This window comes from Hemitrygon akajei, chromosome 17, assembly GCF_048418815.1.
Source record: "Hemitrygon akajei chromosome 17, sHemAka1.3, whole genome shotgun sequence".
In the NCBI taxonomy this organism is placed as follows: Eukaryota; Metazoa; Chordata; class Chondrichthyes; order Myliobatiformes; family Dasyatidae; genus Hemitrygon; species Hemitrygon akajei.
In genome coordinates, this window is record NC_133140.1 from 758,621 (window position 1) to 778,325 (window position 19,705).

Sequence of the window (19,705 nt, forward strand, 5' to 3'; positions counted from 1 at the left end):
GGCAGGTTTGATATTGTCATTTAAAGTAAAATTGGATAGGTATATGGACAGGAAAGGAATGGAGGGTTATGGGCTGAGTGCAGGTCGGTGGGACTAGGTGAGAGTAAGTGTTCGGCACGGACTAGTAGGGCTGAGATGGCCTGTTTCCGTGCTGTAATTGTTATATGGTTATATGGTTGTATGAAACTGTAATGTTTAAAGGTAGATAAGTCACCTGGACCATATGGTCTATACCTTAGGGTTCTGAAAAAGGTGGCCGAATAAGTTGTGGAGGATTTAGTAATGATCTTTCAAGAATCAATGGACTCTGGCATGGTTCTGGAGGACTGGAAAATTACAAATGTCACTCCACTTATCAAGAAGGGAAAGGGGCAGAAGAAAGGAAATGATAGGCAATTTAGTTTGACCTCAGTGGCTGGTAACACGTTGGAGTCGATTGTTATTGATGTCATTTTGGGATACTTGGAGGGACGTGATAAAATAGGTCAAAATCAGCATGGTTTTCTGAAGGGGAAATCTTGCCTGATAAATCTGTTGTAAATCTTTGAAGAGATAACGAGCAGGATAGAGGGAGGAGAATCAGTGGATGTTGTGTACTTCGATTTTCAGAAGGCTTTTGACAAAGTGGTCACATATTAAGCTGCTTAACAAGTTAAGAACCCCTGATGTGACAGGAAAGATACTGGCATGGATAGAGCATCGGCTGGTTAGCAGGAGGCAAAGAGTGGGAATAAAGGGAGCACTTTCTGGTTGGCTGCTGGTGACTAGTGGTGTTCCACAGGAGTGGGACTGAATCTTTCTATGTTATATGTCAATAATTTTGTGTCCTAAGCAACACGTACAACATGCTGGAGGAACTCAGCAGGTTGGGCAGCATCTGTGGAAACGAGCAGTCAACTTTTTGGGCCGAGACCCTTTGTCAGGACTGAAGAGGGAGGGGGCAGAGGCCCTATAAAGAAGTGGGGGGAGAGTGGGGAAGGAGAAGGCTGGTAGGTACCAGGTGAAAAACCAATCAGAGGAAAGATCGAGGGGTGGGGAAGGGGAAGCAGGGAGGGGATAGGCAGGAAAGGTGAAGAAGGAATGTAAGGGGAAAGCACTGTGCGTAGTGGTAGAAGGTGGAATCATGAGAGAGGTGATAGGCAGCTGGAGGAGGAGGCAGAGTGAATCTGGAATGGGGGAGGGGAGTGTGGCCTTGTTGCTGAGTTTGTGGACAATGCAAAGTTAGGTGTATCAGCTGCTTAGCAATGTGTTATATCTTCTTATTTCAAGCCTCACCAGCATGTGATGTGTGTAGCAATCCTGAGTTACAACCCTGAACATTCTGTCCTTTAACTTATCACCTAACCCCCCTGAACTTACTTTTGAGGACCTTGTCACCTCTCCTACCCCTGTCATTGGTGTCGACTTGGACCATGACCTCTGGCTGCTCACCCTCTTATTTAAGAATATTGTGAACTTGATCTGAGATGTCCCTGACCCTAGCACCCAGAAGTCAACATACCATCTGGGAATCTCATTCTTATCCACAGAACCTCTCTTCTTTTCTCCAAACCAACAAATTCGCTATCACTACAACTCACTTCTTCTTCCTGCTTCACTTCTGAGCCACAGAGCCAGACTCAGTGCCAGAAATATGAAGGCTGGGGCTTTCCTCTGCTAGGTCATCTCCCTCAACAGTGTCCAAAACAGTCTAACTGTAAACATGAAGAAATCTGCAGATGCTGGAAATTCAAGCAACACACACAAAGTGCTGGTGGAACGCAGCAGGCCAGGCAGCATCTATAGAAAGAAGTACAGTCGATGTTTTGGGTCGAGACCCTTCATCAGGACTAATGGAAAAAAGAGATAGTAAAAGATTTGAGAGGGGGAGGGGGAGACCCGAAATGATAGGAGGGGGAGGGATGAAGCTAAGAGCTGTAAAGTTGATTGGCAAAATGGATACAAGGCTGGAGAAGGGGGAGTATCATAGGACTGAAACCTCCTCTGCACTGCCTCCAAAGCCAGTATATCCTTCCTCAAGTATGGGAAACAGAACAGCACACAGTACTCCAGGTGCAGCCTCACCAGTACCCTGTACAGTTGCAGCATGACCTCCCTGCTCTTGAATTCAATCCCCCTATCAATGAAGGCCAACATTCCATTTGCCTCCTTAATAACCTGTTGTACCTGCAACCCAACTTTTTGTGATTCATGCACAAGCACTCCCAAGTCCCTCTGCACAACAGCATGCTGCAATCTTTCAGCATTTAAATAATAATCTGCTCTTCTATTATTCTTTCCAAAGTGGATAATCTTTCATTTACTAATGTTGTATTCCATCTGCCAGACTTTGGCCCACTCACTTAACCTATCTATATCTCTTTGCAGACTCTCCACATCTTCTGTATCAATTTGCTTTTCCACTCAGTTTAGTGTCATCATCAAATTTTGCTACGCTACACTCAGTCCCCTCTTCTAAATCATCAATGTAAATGGTGAACAGCTGCAGGCCCAGCACCTACCCCTGCGACACCCCACTCACCACTGACTGCCAACTGGAGAAACACCCATTTAAACCAACTCTCTGCCTTCTACTGGTTAACCAATCCACTATCCATGCCAATACACTTCATCCGACTCCATGCATCCGTATCTTATTTATAAGTCTCTTGTGCGACACCTTATCGAATGTCTTCTGGAAATCCAAGTATACGACATTCACCTGTTCCCCTTTATCCACTGCACTCATTATGTGCTCAAAGAACTTCAGTAAGTTTGTCAAACAGGACTTTCCCTTTCTGAATCCATGCTGTGACTGACTAATGGAACCACTCCTTTCTAGACGTTTCGCTATTTCTTCCTTAATGACAGCTTCAAGCATTTTGCCGACTACAGATGTTAAGCTAACTGGCCTATAGTTGCCCATCTTCTGCCTACATCCTTTTTTAAAAAATGGCGTGATATTTGCTGTCTTCCGATCTGCTGGGACCTGCCCAAAGTCTAGAGAATTTTGATAAATGATTACCAACACGGCTACTATATCCTCCGCCAATTCCCTCAGCACCCTGGGATGCATCCCATCAGGACCAGGGGACTTATCTACCTTCAGGCCCTGTAGTTTACTCATCACTCACTTTAGTGACAGTGATTTTATCGAGGACCTCACCACCCTTTTCGTCCATATCATCATTAGTGACCAATCTGTTATTACCTTATTTCATCATGTTCACTTTCCATTCTCAGCTGATTTGGTAGGCAGCATCTGGAGTTCTGACGAATGGAAAAATTGCTTTTTCTCTCTATCTCTACAGATGCTGCCTGTCCTGCTGAATATACTTAACATTGTAATAGCCAGGGGTGGTAATGGGGACAAGTTCCCAATACCTATTAAATGCTCCCAGTGGTGTGTGCCTCAAATAACCTCTGACAACCAAGTTCAGCTGCTAGCTTTCAGATGTCGCTCAGCAACTAAGTCCAGTGGAACTGTTTCTACTGACCAGAGAAGGGGCAAATGCAAGTTTCTGGTGGCTTAAAGCCAGTCATTTTGGGCGTATGGTGCTCATCAGCCATGATTGGCAGCTCAGCCAGGAGAAGGAAAATTCTGATCTCAAACCTCCTCTGCCTTGCGACTATTCCCATTCATGGTGAAGGATTCGGGAGTAAACCCTGAGGGAAAAATCTGGAGCTGCAGTCCGTAAAGCAGTCCTATGTTGAGTTTAACACTGACTGGCAACTTCGGTGATGCTGCTGGTACCAAACTGTATCAGTCTCTGCTGAATCTTTGGGTTCATCAGATGTGGAGAGCTAAAGTGAGGGGGACAGATAGGTGATTCTGTGGGCGTGAAAAAGAAACAAGGATGTTAGTTTGCCTCTCAGGTGCCAGGGTTGGTGATGTTTCTGAGAGCATCCACAATATCCTGAAATGGGAGGGTGAGCAGCCAGAGGTCACGGTACATATTGATACCAATGACATAGGTAGGAAAAGGGTCCAGGTCTTGAAAGCAGAATACAGGGAGTTAGGAAGGAAGCTGGGAAGCAGGACCTCAAAGGTAGTACTCCCAGGATTGCTGCCTGTGCCACGCGACAGTGAGTATAGGAGTAGAATGAGGTGGAAGATAAATGACTGAAGGATTGGAGCCAGGGACAGGGATTCAGATTTTTGGATCATTGGGAATTTTCCTGGGGTAGGTGTGACCTGTACAAAAAGGACAGGCTGTACTTGAATCCGAGGCGGACCAATATCCTGGTGGGGTAAGTTTGCTAATGTTATTGGGAGGGTTTAATCTGGATTTACAGTGGGGTGGGAACCAAAGTGAAGAGGCAGAGCATGGGGAGGTTAGAGCACATGTAGAGACAGCTTTTGGGGAGTTTGTGAGGAATGATAGGCAGATGTTAGAGCAAAGATGCACTCAGCCTGATGGTTTGAGGTATGTCTATTTTAACGTAAAGAGTATCATAAAGAAGACGGATGAACTTAGAGCATGGATCAGTGTATGCAACTGTGACATTGTGGCCATTACAGAGACTTGGATGTCTCAGGAGCAGGAATGGATGCTGAGAGTGCCAGGCTTTAGATGTTTCAAAAAGAACAGAGGGAGGCAAAAAAGGTGGGGCCGTGGCATTGCTAATTAGGGATAGTGTTGTGGCTGCAGAAAAGAAGGAAGTGATGGAGGGATGATCTACTGAGTCGGTGTGGGTGGAAGTCAGAAACAGGAAAGGGGCAATAGCTCTACTGGGTGTTCTTTATAGACCCCTCAGTAGTAACAGGGATATCGAGGAACAGATGGGGAGGCAGATTCTGGAATGGTGCAATAATAATAGGATGTGATGGGAGATTTTAACTTTCCTAATATTGATTGGCATCTCCTTAGGGCAAGTGGTTTAGATGGGGTGGAGTTTGTTAGGTGTGTTCAGGAAGGTTTCCTGACGCAATATGTGGATAAGCCAACTCGAGGAGAAGCTGTACTTGATCTGGTATTTGGAAATGAACCTGGTCAGGCATCAGATCTGTTGGTGGGAGAGCATTTTGGAGTTAGTGACCACAATTCTGTCTCCTTCATCACAGTGCTGCAGAAGGATAGACCATAAGATCAGAAGACATAGGAGCAGAATTAGGTCATCTGGCCCCTCGACTCTGCTCCGCCATTCAATCATGGCTGATCCTTTTTTCTCCTCCTCAACCCCAGTTCCCGGCCTTCTCCCTGTAACCTTTAATGCCAAGTCCAATCAGGAACTTATCAATCTCTGCCTTAAATACACCCAACGACCTAGCCTCCACAGCTGCATGTGGCAACAAATTCCACAAATTCACCATTTGGCTAAAAAAATTTCTCCGATAGGAGCAGGCAATTTGGGAAAACATTTAATTAGGGTAGGGGGCAGTATGATGCTATTAGGTAGGAACTTGGGAGCATAAATTGGGAGCAGATGTTCTCAGGGAAATGCATGGCATAAATAGAACATAGAAATCTACAGCACATTACAGGCCCTTCGGCCCACAATATTGTGCCGACCATGTACTCCAGAAACTGCCTAGAGGTTCCCTAGTGCATAACCCTCTATTTTTCTAAGCTCCATGTAGATGAGATATACCTCAGGCTTCGATGAAAAGCAAGGGAGGAGATTGCTGAGCCTCTTACGATGATCTTTGCATCATCAATAGGGACGGGAGAAGTACTGGAGGATTGGATGGTTGCAAGTGTTGTTCCCTTGTTCAAGAAAGGAAGTAGAGATAACCCAGGAAATTATAGACTAATGAGTCTAACTTCAGTGCTGGGCAAGTTGTTGGAGAAGATTCTGAGAGGCAGGATTGGTGAGCATTTGGAGAGACATAATCTGATTAGGGATAGTCAGCCTGGCTTTGTCAAGGCCAGGTCGTGTCTTACAAGCCTGATTGAATTTTTTGAGGATGTAACAAAACTCATTGATGAAGGTAGAGCAGTGGATGTAGTGTATATGGACTTCCATTCCCCATGCAAGGCTTCAACAGAAAGTACGGAGACCTTGCTTTCTGGATCCAGAATTGGCAAAGGCAAAGGTGGATGTAGACAGGTCATATTCTGCATGGAGATCAGTGACCAGTGGTGTTCTGCAGGGATCTGTTGTGGGACTCCTCTTCTTCATGATTTTTATAAATAATCTGGGTGAAGAAGTAGAAGGATGGGTTAGTAAGTTTGTTGATGACACAAAGGTTGGGGGTGTTGTGGATAGTGTGGAGAGCTGTCAGAGATTACTGCAGGACATTGATAGGATGCAAAACTGGGCTGAGAAGTGGCAGATGGAGTTCAACCTAGATAAGTGTGAAGTGGTTCATTTTGGTAGTCAAATTTGAAGACAGAATATAATATTAATGGTAAGACTCTTGGCAGTGTGGAGGATCAGAGAGATTTTGGGGTCCGAGTCCATAGGACACTCTAAGCTGCTATGCAGGTTGACAGTGTTGCTAAGAAAGCGTATGGTGTATTGGCCTTCATCAATTGTGGAATTGAATTTAGGAGCTGAGAGGTAATATTGCAGCTATGTAGGACCCTGGTCAGACCCCACTTGGAGTACTGTGCTCAGTTCTGGTTGCTTCACTACAGGAAGGATGTGAAAACCATAGAAAGGGTGCAGGGGAGATTTACAAGGATGTTGCCTGGATTGGAGGGCATACCTCATGAGAATAGGTTAAGTGAACTTAGCCTTTTATTCCTCGGAGTGACAGAGGATGAAAGGTGACCTGATAGAGATGTGTAAGATGATGAGGGGTATTGTTTATTCCTCGGAGTGATGGAGGATGAGAGGTGACCTGATAGAGATGTGTAAGATTATGAGAGGTATTGATTGTGTGGATAGCCAGAGGCTTTTTCCCAGGGCTGAAATGGCTAGCACGGGGTGGGGGGGGGGGCGTAGTTTTAAGGTGCTTGGAATTAGGTACCATGGGGATGTCGGGGGTAAGTTTTTCACACAGAGCTGGTGGGTGTGTGGCATGCATGGCTGGTGGTGGTGGTGGAAGAGGATACAATAGGGTCTTTTAAGAGCCTGTTACATAGGTACTTGGAGCTTAGAAAAATAGAGGGCTATGCACTAGGGAAATTCTAAGCAGTTTCTAGAGTAGGTTACATGGTTGGCACAACATTGTAGGCTGAAGGGCCTGTAATGTGCTGTAGATTTCTATGATCTATGTATATGGTCAAGCATAGCGCCCTGCCCAGGCTTGCATATCTAGACTGCTAGGACGCAACATACATGGTCAACTTTGACTGATGGAAACCTTTCTCACTCACGTTGAGTATCCCCAGCCTCCTTTCAGTCTCTTCGTTTTAACCTTCTATTAGTTTTATCTTATTACTGTGAGTTGTAGCGGGGAGCTATTTGTGTTTACTTTTTTTTCTTTTCCTGGGAAATGTCCTGGTTTGTGTTTGTCGCTGACAGCAAGGCCAGGATCTGGGATTGTTCATAGTATTATAGCCATTAGGAATGTCCACCACTTGCATGTATAATAGACTTCAGTCCTGAAATATTAATTCTGAGGGTTGATTATTCACGTGAGTCCAATATTGAATCAGAATATAAATACATATCATAATTCCATATTTATTCTCTCTGATTAGATTCAAGAGTTTCAAGATTGTTTAATGTCATTTCGTGTACACAGGTGTAAAGGAGTACAAGATAATTGTTATAAAAGTGTAGCCCCCTGGCTGTGCCTCAGGCTCGCTCAACTCGCTCTCGTCTAGGGGAAGCAGCCTTCGGCCCCGCCAAACTGGGTAATCAGCTTGTGTGGATGCCGTGTGATGTCCCCACCCCGCCAAATAACAGACAGTACACCATATGCGATTAAATGATTACACTTTATTAATCACTTAGTTCTAGTAATATCTATAACGATACAGTATATATGAAGGAAAAGAAAATAAAGAAAAGGCGCCAACACTTATCAAAGTCCAAACCACTTTGTGCACAACCGTTGGAGCTCAATCAACAGAGTCTTCTGGCCACCATTCGATCCCCTCCGAACTCCTCGACTCGCAGCTCAGGACCACCCGAAGTGATCAATCAAGCACCCCCAGCATGTCTGTTTTCGTCTCCTCTCCTCGCCGACAATCCTGGCCTCAGACCCCCACTCGGGTTCCGTTCCGTCGCCCAGCTTACAGCATCGCGTCCTCTCTCTCTCTCTCCCCCTCGCGCTGACTCCCCAAAAGCCGCCAACAATAGTTTACAGACCCAGAAGAGAGAATAACATTAATCCCAATTGGTTAACAAATGAATACAATTCTCGTTATCAGTAATTTTAACCCAAACAAACTGCGAGAGAAAGCACTTATCATAACAAAGAAGCATTCCTACTTTTAACAAAACAAAGAAGCCATTTTGATTAACATACGCAGTAACAAAAAAGAAAAAAAAGCTCCCTCACAAAGAAGAACCCCTTACAATAGTTTCCTTGTGTTTATTTTCCAGTTATTGTCCAGTATAGCTCGATTCATTTATCCACACCTGTGGTGAACTACATAAGGCCTGTCTCTTGCCTCACGTCTCCGAGAGTTATTGATGGTGCATCAACACCAAATCAGGGAGCAGAGTTGATGACTTTTGTGATTCTGATTTATATCAATGGCACAGTTGAGGTTTTCTCACTTTCAAAGGGGAAAATAACTGCATTCATAGTTCAAAGTACAGCAGAAAACTGGAACAATACTATTCAAATACAGCTTTGGAAGAAGCATTAATATTATTAAATATGTCACTTGTATTTTCAAAAGCTAATGGATTAGAAATTGTATTGTTGCCAATTAGAAACAGTAGACCCTGCTGGGGAGGTTAACCTACACTTATTCATGATGATGCAGCCATCATGCATTTTATCATAATCACTGTGAAATTACCTACATGCATTTCAGCTATGCAACATTTCTTCTGGCGATGTATGGTTCATGATTATTAGTGGCTCACTATAGTACCCAGTCACATGTGAAATTGCTATCAATTAATAACTTAAATAGCAGCATTTTTGATCAGCTGCAGAATTGCTCATAGTGTAGCAATGGGTTAAATTCTCACACCGATAAGATGAATATTTAATGCTTTAGGGAGTTCAATTCATGCCAGACTGGTGGAAGGAAGCTTTTTTTCCCACTCCTGTTAAACTGTCTGTTACATCAGTGTCAGAGTTAGCAACTTTTTCCAGTGATTTCAGGTGAGGCAGTGTGAGTGATTTGTCAGGTTTGAGGCACTATGTAGACAAATGTCTGACTTGGGTGACCACAGTGACAATTTGGCTGTTCCTCATCCCAGCTGACCCAAAAGCATTTGGAGGCTTCCAGCTTTTCATAAAACCATAGCTACAGTGTGGGAAAAGGTCCTTTGGGCCACTGACTATTGAGACTAATCCTACCCTAACCTTCTTAACACTTCCCCCACCCCATATTGCACCTGTAGGAGCAATTTGCATTGGTTTGGGAATGTGGGAGAAATCTGGAGCATTCAGGGGAAATGCATTACAGGAAGAATGTGCAAACTCCACACGGCACTACAGAGTTCCTGACAGGTTAAAGCCCGGGACTTCAGAATAATATCTGTCAGTCAAATTGGAAGACCAAATATTATGTCCCAAGCCAGTCTGTTTTTCATGCATCCATTATAATTTAGCAGGCTCAGTCTAATTACCAGATTGCAGTTGGTGCTCTCTGTAGTTAGTTAAGTATCTGCACCATTGAAAGTGGGAGCATCAGGTGGTCTATTGGATTTAGAGTGTATGTCAATCCAGGCTGTGGGATTTTAGGTGGGGTTCTGGGAGGATTCTGTGGACCTTTGTCAGGCAGGGGTGACAATGTTCTTTAAGGAGGTTTCTTTCCATGCAGACATCAGGTGGTTCAGTGTGAGCTATCACAGTTCAGTGAGATTGATGAACACAAGTTGTCACAAATTGCTTAAGCATTTTCTGTTAGGTAATACCTGCTAAAATTTAAAGTTGATGCAGATTGATGTTTTGGTTCTCCAGGTCGGGAGACTCGCTTACCTCTCCGTATCAAGGCTGAAGGCATGGGCCCCAAGTTGCTTCTGAATTTTGACCAGATTGACATGGGATTTATCATTATAAACTCCAAGCACATGTATGAGGTAAATTGTATAATTACATTCTGTCAAGCTACAAAATCGACTTGAATGTTTTGTTCTGAAATCATTAGGATACTTAATCTGGTTAAATGAAAAACTCAGTTATGGAGTTTCATGGACCGAACAATAATGTATTAGCTGATTAGAGTACCAAGTGTTATGTCCCAAGCTGATCTGTTTTTCGTTTACTTGTCCATTTGTCTATTATACCATGGCAGATTCATTTTAATTCTATATCTACCCCCTGGTTCTGCAATTGAAAGGTCTGTAAAAACTCATTGCCCTGTCCATCTGTTGTCTGTCTGCAGAAACCGGAAATAATTTGCACACTTAAGTGATAAATTGAACTGAAAACCTGCTTAGTTTAGTGATGTATAGTTTCAAAAATAAAATAAGTGGAATGGGGGTGGGGGGGGGGGGGGGGGGCAGAGACTGTCATTTCATCTGCCAGAGCTCGATTTCAAACATGTCCGACTAGTAGTTTTAAAGTGCTAATGCAGAATAAGTTTGGACAGGATAGATTAGATACAATACAACTGTGGAAAATGGAAATGCATTGCACACTTTTATTAACAAGTGTTCTTAAGGTTTGGGATGAATAATATTGCTGGAACAGAATGGTGCTTTAGTGAGAGAAGGCAAAAAAAACCTGTAGATTGATTTTTTTTCCCAGTTTCTATTATTGTTTGCTTTTTTTGTTGTAAGAATTACCTCTTGTAATAATGATCAGAGGGGCACAGATATCTGTATTTACCGACGAGTACATGAATTCATCCACTAATTACCTTGAGTGCACATCCGCTAAGTATCCCTGACTCTCCTGAACAGTCAACAAATAGCAAAGGTATTACCCAGGCGAAGGAGTCTATGCTGGCCAGACGTTCCTCATAGTCCCAATTCACTCACTCTTGTATCTGCGATGGTTACCTTTATATCCATTCCTTATCATTTCAGATATTGCATTCCAGTGTCACTGGTCACCTTGGTTATTGGCTCTGCTCTAAGTCAGCATCTATTTCACAGCAAGTGACAGTTGATCATTTATGGCTCTGTCTTTTCTCAATCAGCAACAAGCTTGATTCATGCAGAACAGATACTGACTCCAAACAGTCAAAAATCTGCATGTTATATCCAACCAAAGAACATCCCACAAATAATTTCTTATTTGGAAATGATCTCTAGTCCAGCAGATTACCTGAAGCATTATTATGTCTTTTTAAAACACCGATCAAACCAAACAATTCAAGCTCACAAAATGCAGAACAGAGGGTCTTCACAAAATGTTAGCCTCCATCACCAAGGACAAAGACAATTGGTCTGTCTGCTTCCACTGTCCTCAATTAATTCAAACCACTGATTTGTAGACTGTTGTTCTTTCTGGCACAGTTAAAGCAGTAGAGATGGCAGGCGGGTTAGTTGAATGCAGGAAGGCAGACCTCCAGTGTCCCTAACAACTTCACTTGCGACAAGTGCATCAAGGTGCAGCTTCTAACACTCCACATTAAGGAGATGGAGCTGGAACTGGATGAACTCCAGATCATTCAACTGAGGGGTGATAAATAGGGCATATAGAGAGGTAGTTACACCAAGGTGCAGGACATAGGAAATTGGGTGACAGTCAGGAAGAGGAAGGGGGTTAAACAGCCAGTGTAGAGTACCCTGTGGCCACCCCCCTCAACAACAGGATACTGTTGGAGGAGAGGGTGATCTAGCAGAGGAAAGCCACAGTGGTCAGGTCTCTGGCATTGAGTCTGATGCTGTGGCTCAGAAGGGAAGGTGGGAGAAAAGGTGAGCTTTGGTGACAGGGGATTCTTCAATTGGAAACATAGAAAACCTACAGCACAATACAGGTCCCTCAGCCCACAAAGTTGTGCCGAACATGTCCCTACCTTAGAAATTACTATTCTTACCCATAGCCCTCTATTTTTCTAAGCTTCATGTAACTATCTAAAAGCCTCTTAAAAGACCCTATTGTATTCACCTCCACCACCGTTGCTGGCAGCCCCTGACATCTCCTCTGTACCTACTCCCCAGCACCTTAAACCTGTGTCCTCTTGTGGCAATCACTTCAGCCCTGGGAAAAAGCCTCTGACTATCCACATGATCAATGCCTCTCATCATCTTGTACACCTCTATCAGATCACCTCTCATCCTCCATTGCTCCAAGGAGAAAAGGCCAAGTTCACTCAACCTGTTTTCATAAGGCATACTCCCCAATCCAGGCAACATCCTTGTAAATCTCCACTGCACCCTTTCTATGGTTTCCACATCCTTCCTGTAGTGAGGCGACCAGAACTGAGCACAGTACTCCAAGTATGGTCTGACCAGGGTCCTATACAGCTGCAATATTACCTCTTGGCTCCTAAATTCAATTCCACGATTGATGAAGGCCAATACACCATATGCCTCCTTAACCACAGAGTCAACCTGTGCTCTCTGTTTGACTGGCTACTCTGCACTGGCTGCCTATCCTCCTTCTTATTCCTGATGGTCACCCAGTTACCTGTATCCTGCATCTTGCAGATAACTACTTCCATATCCTATCAACCCTCAGCCTTCCAAGTGATCTGGAGCTCCCCCAGTTCCAGCTTCAACTCATTAACACGGTCTGTTAGAAACTGCAGCTGGGTGCACTTCTTGCAGGTGAAGGCATCGGGAACACTGGAGGTTTCCTTGCATTCCCGCATCTCATAAGAGGAACATTTCACTATTCTTCCTGGCATCCCCACTGTTACAAAGTGTGCAATAAGAAAGAAAGAATAAATAACAACAACAACAACAAAAAATCCACCTTTGCCCAATGCCTCTCCTCACTGAAGCCTTGATGAGGTAAAGCCTCAAATCCCTATTCTAACAATAGCCCACTCACACAATGGCCACTCGGCTTAAACCTGACTTCCTTTTAATAGAGCTTGCCAAGTGCTAATTATGCACAATCATGTTTCCTTGGAAACTGTGTATCATAAAATGTGCCACCTTCCCCTGTTCGCTTTTTTTAGACACTCTCTCCTACACAATCCAATGTCCCCTTGGGAACCAGGGTGTACAAAATGTGTTGCCTGCCGCCTCTCGCTTCTTTTAAACTCTCTCTTCCTCTACAAAATGCGATGTTTCCTCAGAAATTATGGCATGCAAAAATATGCCCATTGAACCTAGTCATGTCTTTTAAACTTGCTCTCCCTCTGCACAATCCAATGTCTCCTTAGGAACTGTGGCGCACAAACAAAGGCTGTTAAGGATCATAAGACGATAAGACAGAGGAGCAGAATCAGGCTATTCAGTCCATCAGTTCTGTTCCACCATTCCAACATGGCTGATTTATTATCCTTCTCAACTTCATTCCCCTGTCTTCACACCATAACCTTTGAAATTATCAACCTCCACTTTGAATATACTCAATGACTCGGCCTCCACAACCACCTGTGGCAATGAATTCCACAGATTCACTACCCGCTGGCTAATGAAATTCCTCCTTATTTCTGTACTAAATAGATGATCCTCTATTCTGAGGCTGTGCCTTCTGGTCCTAGACTATAGGAAACATCCTCTCCACATTCACTCTATCCAGGCCTTTCAGTATTTGATAGAGTACAATGAAATCTCCCCTCATTCTTGTAAGCTCCAGTGAGTACAAGCCCAGAAACATCAAATGTTCCTCATATGTTAACCATTACATTCCCAGAATCTTTCTTGTGAATCTCCTCTGAATCTTCTCCAGTCTTTTGCTAGATAAGGGGCCCAAAACTGCTCACAATACTCCAAGTGCAGTCTAATCAATGCCTTAACCAGACATCGGAAGTTTGGAGAGCAGGGGACTTCAATCAGGTCCACTGTCCGCAGCAGGTCATGAAAGAGTGACGGAGCTTTGACCAGTGATGAATCTGCATCTGGGATAGATTAGTAAGAGCAAATAAAAGGAAGGCAAGGGCAAGTGCAGTGGCCGTCGTCAGAATGGGCATAGTCAGAGTGGTGATCTTGAGGCATTAGCTTCTGCAAGCACAGGCTTCATTGAGAGAAAGCAAAGGAAAGAAAAGCTCAAGTTTCTTCCTTCTCTTCTTTATATCTGCTCAGCTAGGACAGTAGAGATGCCAGGCAGGAGAGTGAAATGCTCCTCTTGTGGGATAGGGGAAGGAAGGGAAATCTCCAGTATCCTTGACCATTACAACTGTGAGAAGTGAATTCAGCTGCAGCTTCTAACAAACTGTGTTAACCAGTTGGATCAGGAACTGGATGAACTTCGGATTGTCTGGGAGGCTGAGGGGGTGATAGATAGGACATTTAGAGAGATAGTTACACCCAAGCTGCAGGACACAGGAGACTGGGTGACAGTCGAGAAGGGGAAAATAGGTTAAGGAGCCAGTGCAGAATATCCCCTTCAACAAGTATATCACTTTGGATACTGTTGGGAGGGGTGGAGGGTTGACCTAACAGAGGAAAGCCCCAGTGGTCGGGTCTTTGGCACCGAGTCTGGCTTTGTGATTCAGAAGGGCAGTGAGTAGAAGCGGCGTGCTGTGGTGATAGGGGATTCGTTAGTTAGGGGAATGGACAGGGTGTTTTGTGGGCAAAAACGAGATTCCCCAGTTGGTATATTGCCTCCCAGGTGCCAGGGTCTGCGATATCTTGGATCCAGTCTTCATCATTCTTAAGTGGGAGGGTGAACAGCTAGAAGGGTGGTCCATATGGATACCAATGACATGGGTAGGATGAGTGCTGAGGTTCTGCAAAGGGAGTTCAGGGAGTTAGGTGCTAAGGTAAAGGGCAGGACCTCCAGGGTTGTGATCTCAAGATTGCTACCTGAACCGCATGCTAATGAGGCTAGAACTAGGAAGATTATACACTTTAATACGTGGGTAAGAAGTGTCGGTGTAGGAGGGAGGTCTTAAAATTTTTGGATTATTGGGCTCTCGTGCAGGGATGGTGTGTCCTGAACAGAAGGGACAATGTGCACCTGAACTGGAAGGGACTAAAGGGGATGAGAACCAAAGTGCCAGAAAAGTTTGTGGAGGCAGATGTTGGTAAGACCTCAGACAAAGTTAGGAATCAAAAGATTGAGCATGGTGTGACTAGTGTCCTGAGCTGTCTATATTTCAATGCAAGAAGTATTTTAAGGAAGGTGGATAATAGTGCTGAAGATGGAGTAGCTGGTTTACAAACAGTGGCAAAGTGTAGTGAGGACGAGCTGTTTATAGGGCAAAACTGCAGTCAACAGGATGAGTTCCGATGTAAAAGAATGACAAAATTGAAAATGGTAAATACAGGATGGCAGGAGTTGTATCTGAATGCGCATAGTATAAGGATGAACTTTCAGCGCAGTTGCAGATTGGCATGTATGATGTTGTAGGCATCACTGAATCCTGGCTGAAAGATTATAGCTGGGAACTTAATATCCAAGGATACACGTTGTATCGAAAGGACAGGCAGGAAGACAGAAGGGGCAGCATTGTTCTGTTGGTAAAATTGAAATCAAATCATTAGAAAGAAATGACATAGGGTCAGAAGGTGTTGAATCATTGTGGACAGAGCTAAGGAATTGAAAGGGTAAAAATACTCTGATGGGAGTTATATACAGACCCCCAAACAGTAGTAAGGATGTTGTCTGCAAATTACATGAGATAGAAAATGCATGCCAAAAGCGCAATGTTGCAAGAGTTATGGGGACTTCAATATGATTGGTGCTGGATGACAGAAGGGGGAATTTCTGGAGTACCTATGAGATGGCTTTTTAGAGCACTTTGTGGTTGAGCCCACCAGGGGATCAGTTAGTCTGGATTAGGTGTTATGCGATGAACCGGTATTGATTAGAGAGCTTAAGGTAAAAGAACCCTAAGGGGAAGTGAAATTTGAGGAGTCAGATATATCAGTATTACAGTGGAGTAAAGAGGCATGAGAGAGGAGCTGGCCAGAATTGATTGGAAAAGAACACTGCCAGGGATAACGGCAGAGCAGCAATGGCTGGAATTTCTGGAAGCAATTTGGAAGACACAGGATATATACATCCCAAAGAGGAAGAAGTATTCTAAAGGAAAGATGACACAACTGTGGCTAACAAGAGAAATCAAAGCCAAAGAGAGGGCATATAATAAAGCAAAAATTAGTGGGGAGTCAGAAGATTGGGAAGCTTTTAAAAACCAACAGAAGGCAATTAAAAAGTCATTAAGAAGGTAAAGATAGAATATGAAAATAAGCTAGTCAATAATATTAAAAAGGATACCAAAAGTTTCTTCAGATACATAAAATGTAAGGGAGGTGAGAATGGATATCAGACCACTGGAAAATGATGCTGGAGAGCTAGTAATGGGGGACAAACTGAATAAGTATTTTGCATCACTCTTCACTGTGGAAGTCACGAGCAGTATGGTGGAAGTTTCAGGTATCAGAGCTGTGAAATTATCAATACTAGAGAGAAGTTTCTTTACAGGTTGAGTCTGTGTTGAGGAAATCAAATGCAGTGTTAGTATCCATTTCAAGAGGACTAGAAAAGTAAGGAGCAATGTTGAGATGTTAATAGGTACTGGTGAGACTTAGCTTTTCTCCCGGCGACTTATCCACCTCGATGCTTTCCAAAAGCTCCAGCACATCCTCTTTCTTAATATCTACATGCTCAAGCTTTTCAGTCCACTGCAAGTCATCACTACAATCACCAAGATCCTTTTCTATAGTAAATACTAAAGTAAGGTATTCATTAAGTACCTCTGCTATTTCCTCCAGTTCCATACACACTTTCCCGTTGTCATACTTGATAGGTCCTATTCTTTTACGTCCTATGCTCTTGCTCTTCACATACTTGTAGAATGCCTTGGAGTTTTCTTTAATCCTGTCCGCCAAGGCCTTCTCATGGCCCCTTCTAGTTCTCCTAATTTCCTTTTTAAGCTCCTTCCTTGTTAGCCTTATAATCTTCTAGATCTCTAATGTTACCTAGCTCTCTGAACCTTTTATAAGCTTTTCTTCTTGACTAGATTTATTACAGCCTTTGTACACCATGGTTCCTATACCCTACCATAACTTCCCTGTCTCATTGGATCTTACCTATGCAGAACTCCACACAAATATCCCCAGAACATTTGCCACATTTCTTCTGTACTTTTCCCTGAGAACATCTGCTCCCAATTTAAGCTTCCAATTTCCTGCCTGATAGCCTCATAATTCCCCTTACTCCAATTACCGGTAAATGCTTTTTCTAACTTGTCTGTTCCTATCTCTCTCCAATACTATTTTAAAGGAGATAGAATTATGATCACTGTCTCCAAACTGCTCTTCCACTAAGAGTTCTGACCCCTGACCAGGATCATTTCCCAAAACCAAATCAAGTACAGTCTCTCCTCTTGTAGGCTTATCTACATACTGTGTCAAAAAACCTTCCTGAACACACCTAGCAAACTCCACCCCATCTAAACCCTTCGCTCTAGGGAGATGCCAATCGATATTTCGATACTCGGTTATTATTACACCTTTCCAGGATCTGTTTCCCTATCTGCTCCTTGATATCCCTGTTACTATTGGGTGGCCTATAAAAAACACCCAGTAAAATTATTGACCCCTTCCTGTTCCTAACCTCCACCCACAAAGACCCCATAGGCATCCACCTTTTCTGCAGCTGTGACACTATCTCTGATCAACAGTGCCACGACCCCACTTCTTTTACCTCCATATAACCATATAACCATATAACAATCACAGCACGGAAACAGGCCATTCCGGCCCTCCTAGTCCGTGCCGAACTCTTAATCTCACCTAGTCCCACCTACCCGCACTCAGCCCATAACCCTCCACTCCTTTCCTATCCATATACCTATCCAATTTTACCTTAAATGACACAACTGATCTGGCCTCTACTACTTCTACAGGAAGCTCATTCCACACAGCTATCACTCTCTGAGTAAAGAAATACCCCCTCGTGTTTCCCTTAAACTTTTGCCCCCTAACTCTCAAATCATGTCTCCCTCCCTGTTCTTTCTGAAAAATCTAAAACCCAGCACTTGAAGTAACCATTCCTGTCCCTGAGCCATCCAAGTCTCTGTAATGACCACCACATCACAGCTCCAAGTACTGATCCACGCTCTAAGCTCATTCTCTTTGTTCACAATCCTCCTTGCATTAAAATAGACACATCTCAAACCGTCGGTCTGAGCTCGTCCCTTCTCTATCACCTGCCTATCCTCCCTCTCGCACTGTCTCCAGACTTTCTCTATTTGTGAGACAACCGCCTCTTCCCCAGTCTCTTCAGTTCGGTTCCCACCCCTCAACAATTCTAGCTTAAACTCTCCCCAGTAGACTTAGCAAACCTCGCCGCCAGGATATTGGTCCGCCTGGGATTCAAGTGCAACCCGTCCTTTTTGTACAGGTCACACCTGCCCCAAAAGAGGTCCCAATGATACAGAAATCGGAATCCCTGCCCCCTGCTCTGATCCCTCAGCCACACATTTATCCTCCACCTCATCCTATTCCTATTCTCACTGTCACGTGGCACAGGCAGTAATCCCGAGATTACTACCTTGGCGGTCCTGCTTCTCAACTTCCTAACTCCCTATAGTCTGTTTTCAGGCCCTCTTCCCTTTTCCTACCTATGTCATTGGTATCAATATGTACCACGACCTCTGGCTGTTCTCCCTTCCACTGCAGGGTGTCTTGGACGTAATCTGAAACATCCCGGACTCTGGCGCCTGGGAGGCAAACTGCCATCCGAGGTTCTTTTCTGCATCCACAGAATTGCCTGTCTGACCCCTGACTATAGAGTCCCCTATCACTACTGCCTTTCTCTTCCTTTCCCTACCCTTCTGAGCCACAGGGTCAGACTCTGTGCCAGAGGCACGGCCACTGTCACTTCCCCCAGGTAGGCTGTCCCCCCCCCCAACAGTACTCAAACAGGAGTACTTATTGTCAAGGGGTACAGCCACAGGGGGGTACTCTCTCGTACCTGACTCTTCCCCTTCCCGCTCCTGATTGTGACCCACCTGTCTGTCTCCCGTGGCCCCGGTGTGACCACTTGCCTGTAACTCCTTTCTATAGTTAGGGCAAAAGAAAGGAGGTTCTGTGGACAAGAACACGATTCCCAGATGGTATGCATCCTCCTGCGTGGACATCTTGGATCAAGTCCTCAGCATTCTTAAGTGGGATATTGAGCAACCAGAGGTCGTGGTCCATGTAGGTACCAGTGACAAAAGGAGGAAGATGCATGAAGTTCTGCAAAGTGACTTCAGCTAGTTAGGTGCTAAGTTAAAGGAGAGGACCTCCGGTGTTATAAACTTCAGATTGCTACCTGAGCCACGTGCTAGAGAAATAGGAAGATTATTCAGTGTAATATTTGGCTAGGGAGTTCGTGTGGGACAGAGGGCGTCAGATATTTGGATCATTGTGCTCTCTTCCACGGAAGGCTGGGTGCCTGGGCAAGAGTGTCTGATGTTGAAAGCCCTGATGCACATAATGACCCAAGGTTACATCACTAGCACATCCTCAGATGTATCACAGTATCATAAACTCTGGCTCAGCCAGTGACACCCAGGAATAGTCTGAGTGACAAGCAAGAACAGGTTGATAGAGAGCCAGTTGACTAGTAACTGAAAGCCAATTTTGGCAAGCAACTAAAGTTCTCTGACTTCATCACATAATCATCACTGAACCCTAAAATGGT

At 44.2% G+C, this 19,705-nt stretch overlaps 1 protein-coding gene across 1 annotated transcript in view; it reads left to right on the forward strand.

The window, feature by feature from the left end:
• LOC140740942 (hydrocephalus-inducing protein-like) overlaps positions 1 to 19,705 on the forward strand; it is a 421,292-nt gene that overhangs the window by 249,931 nt on the left and 151,656 nt on the right. The window contains exon 11 of the mRNA XM_073070583.1: positions 9,962 to 10,080. Within this exon, the coding sequence (XP_072926684.1) occupies positions 9,962 to 10,080 (119 nt within the window). The remainder of the gene's footprint in view (positions 1 to 9,961; positions 10,081 to 19,705) is intronic.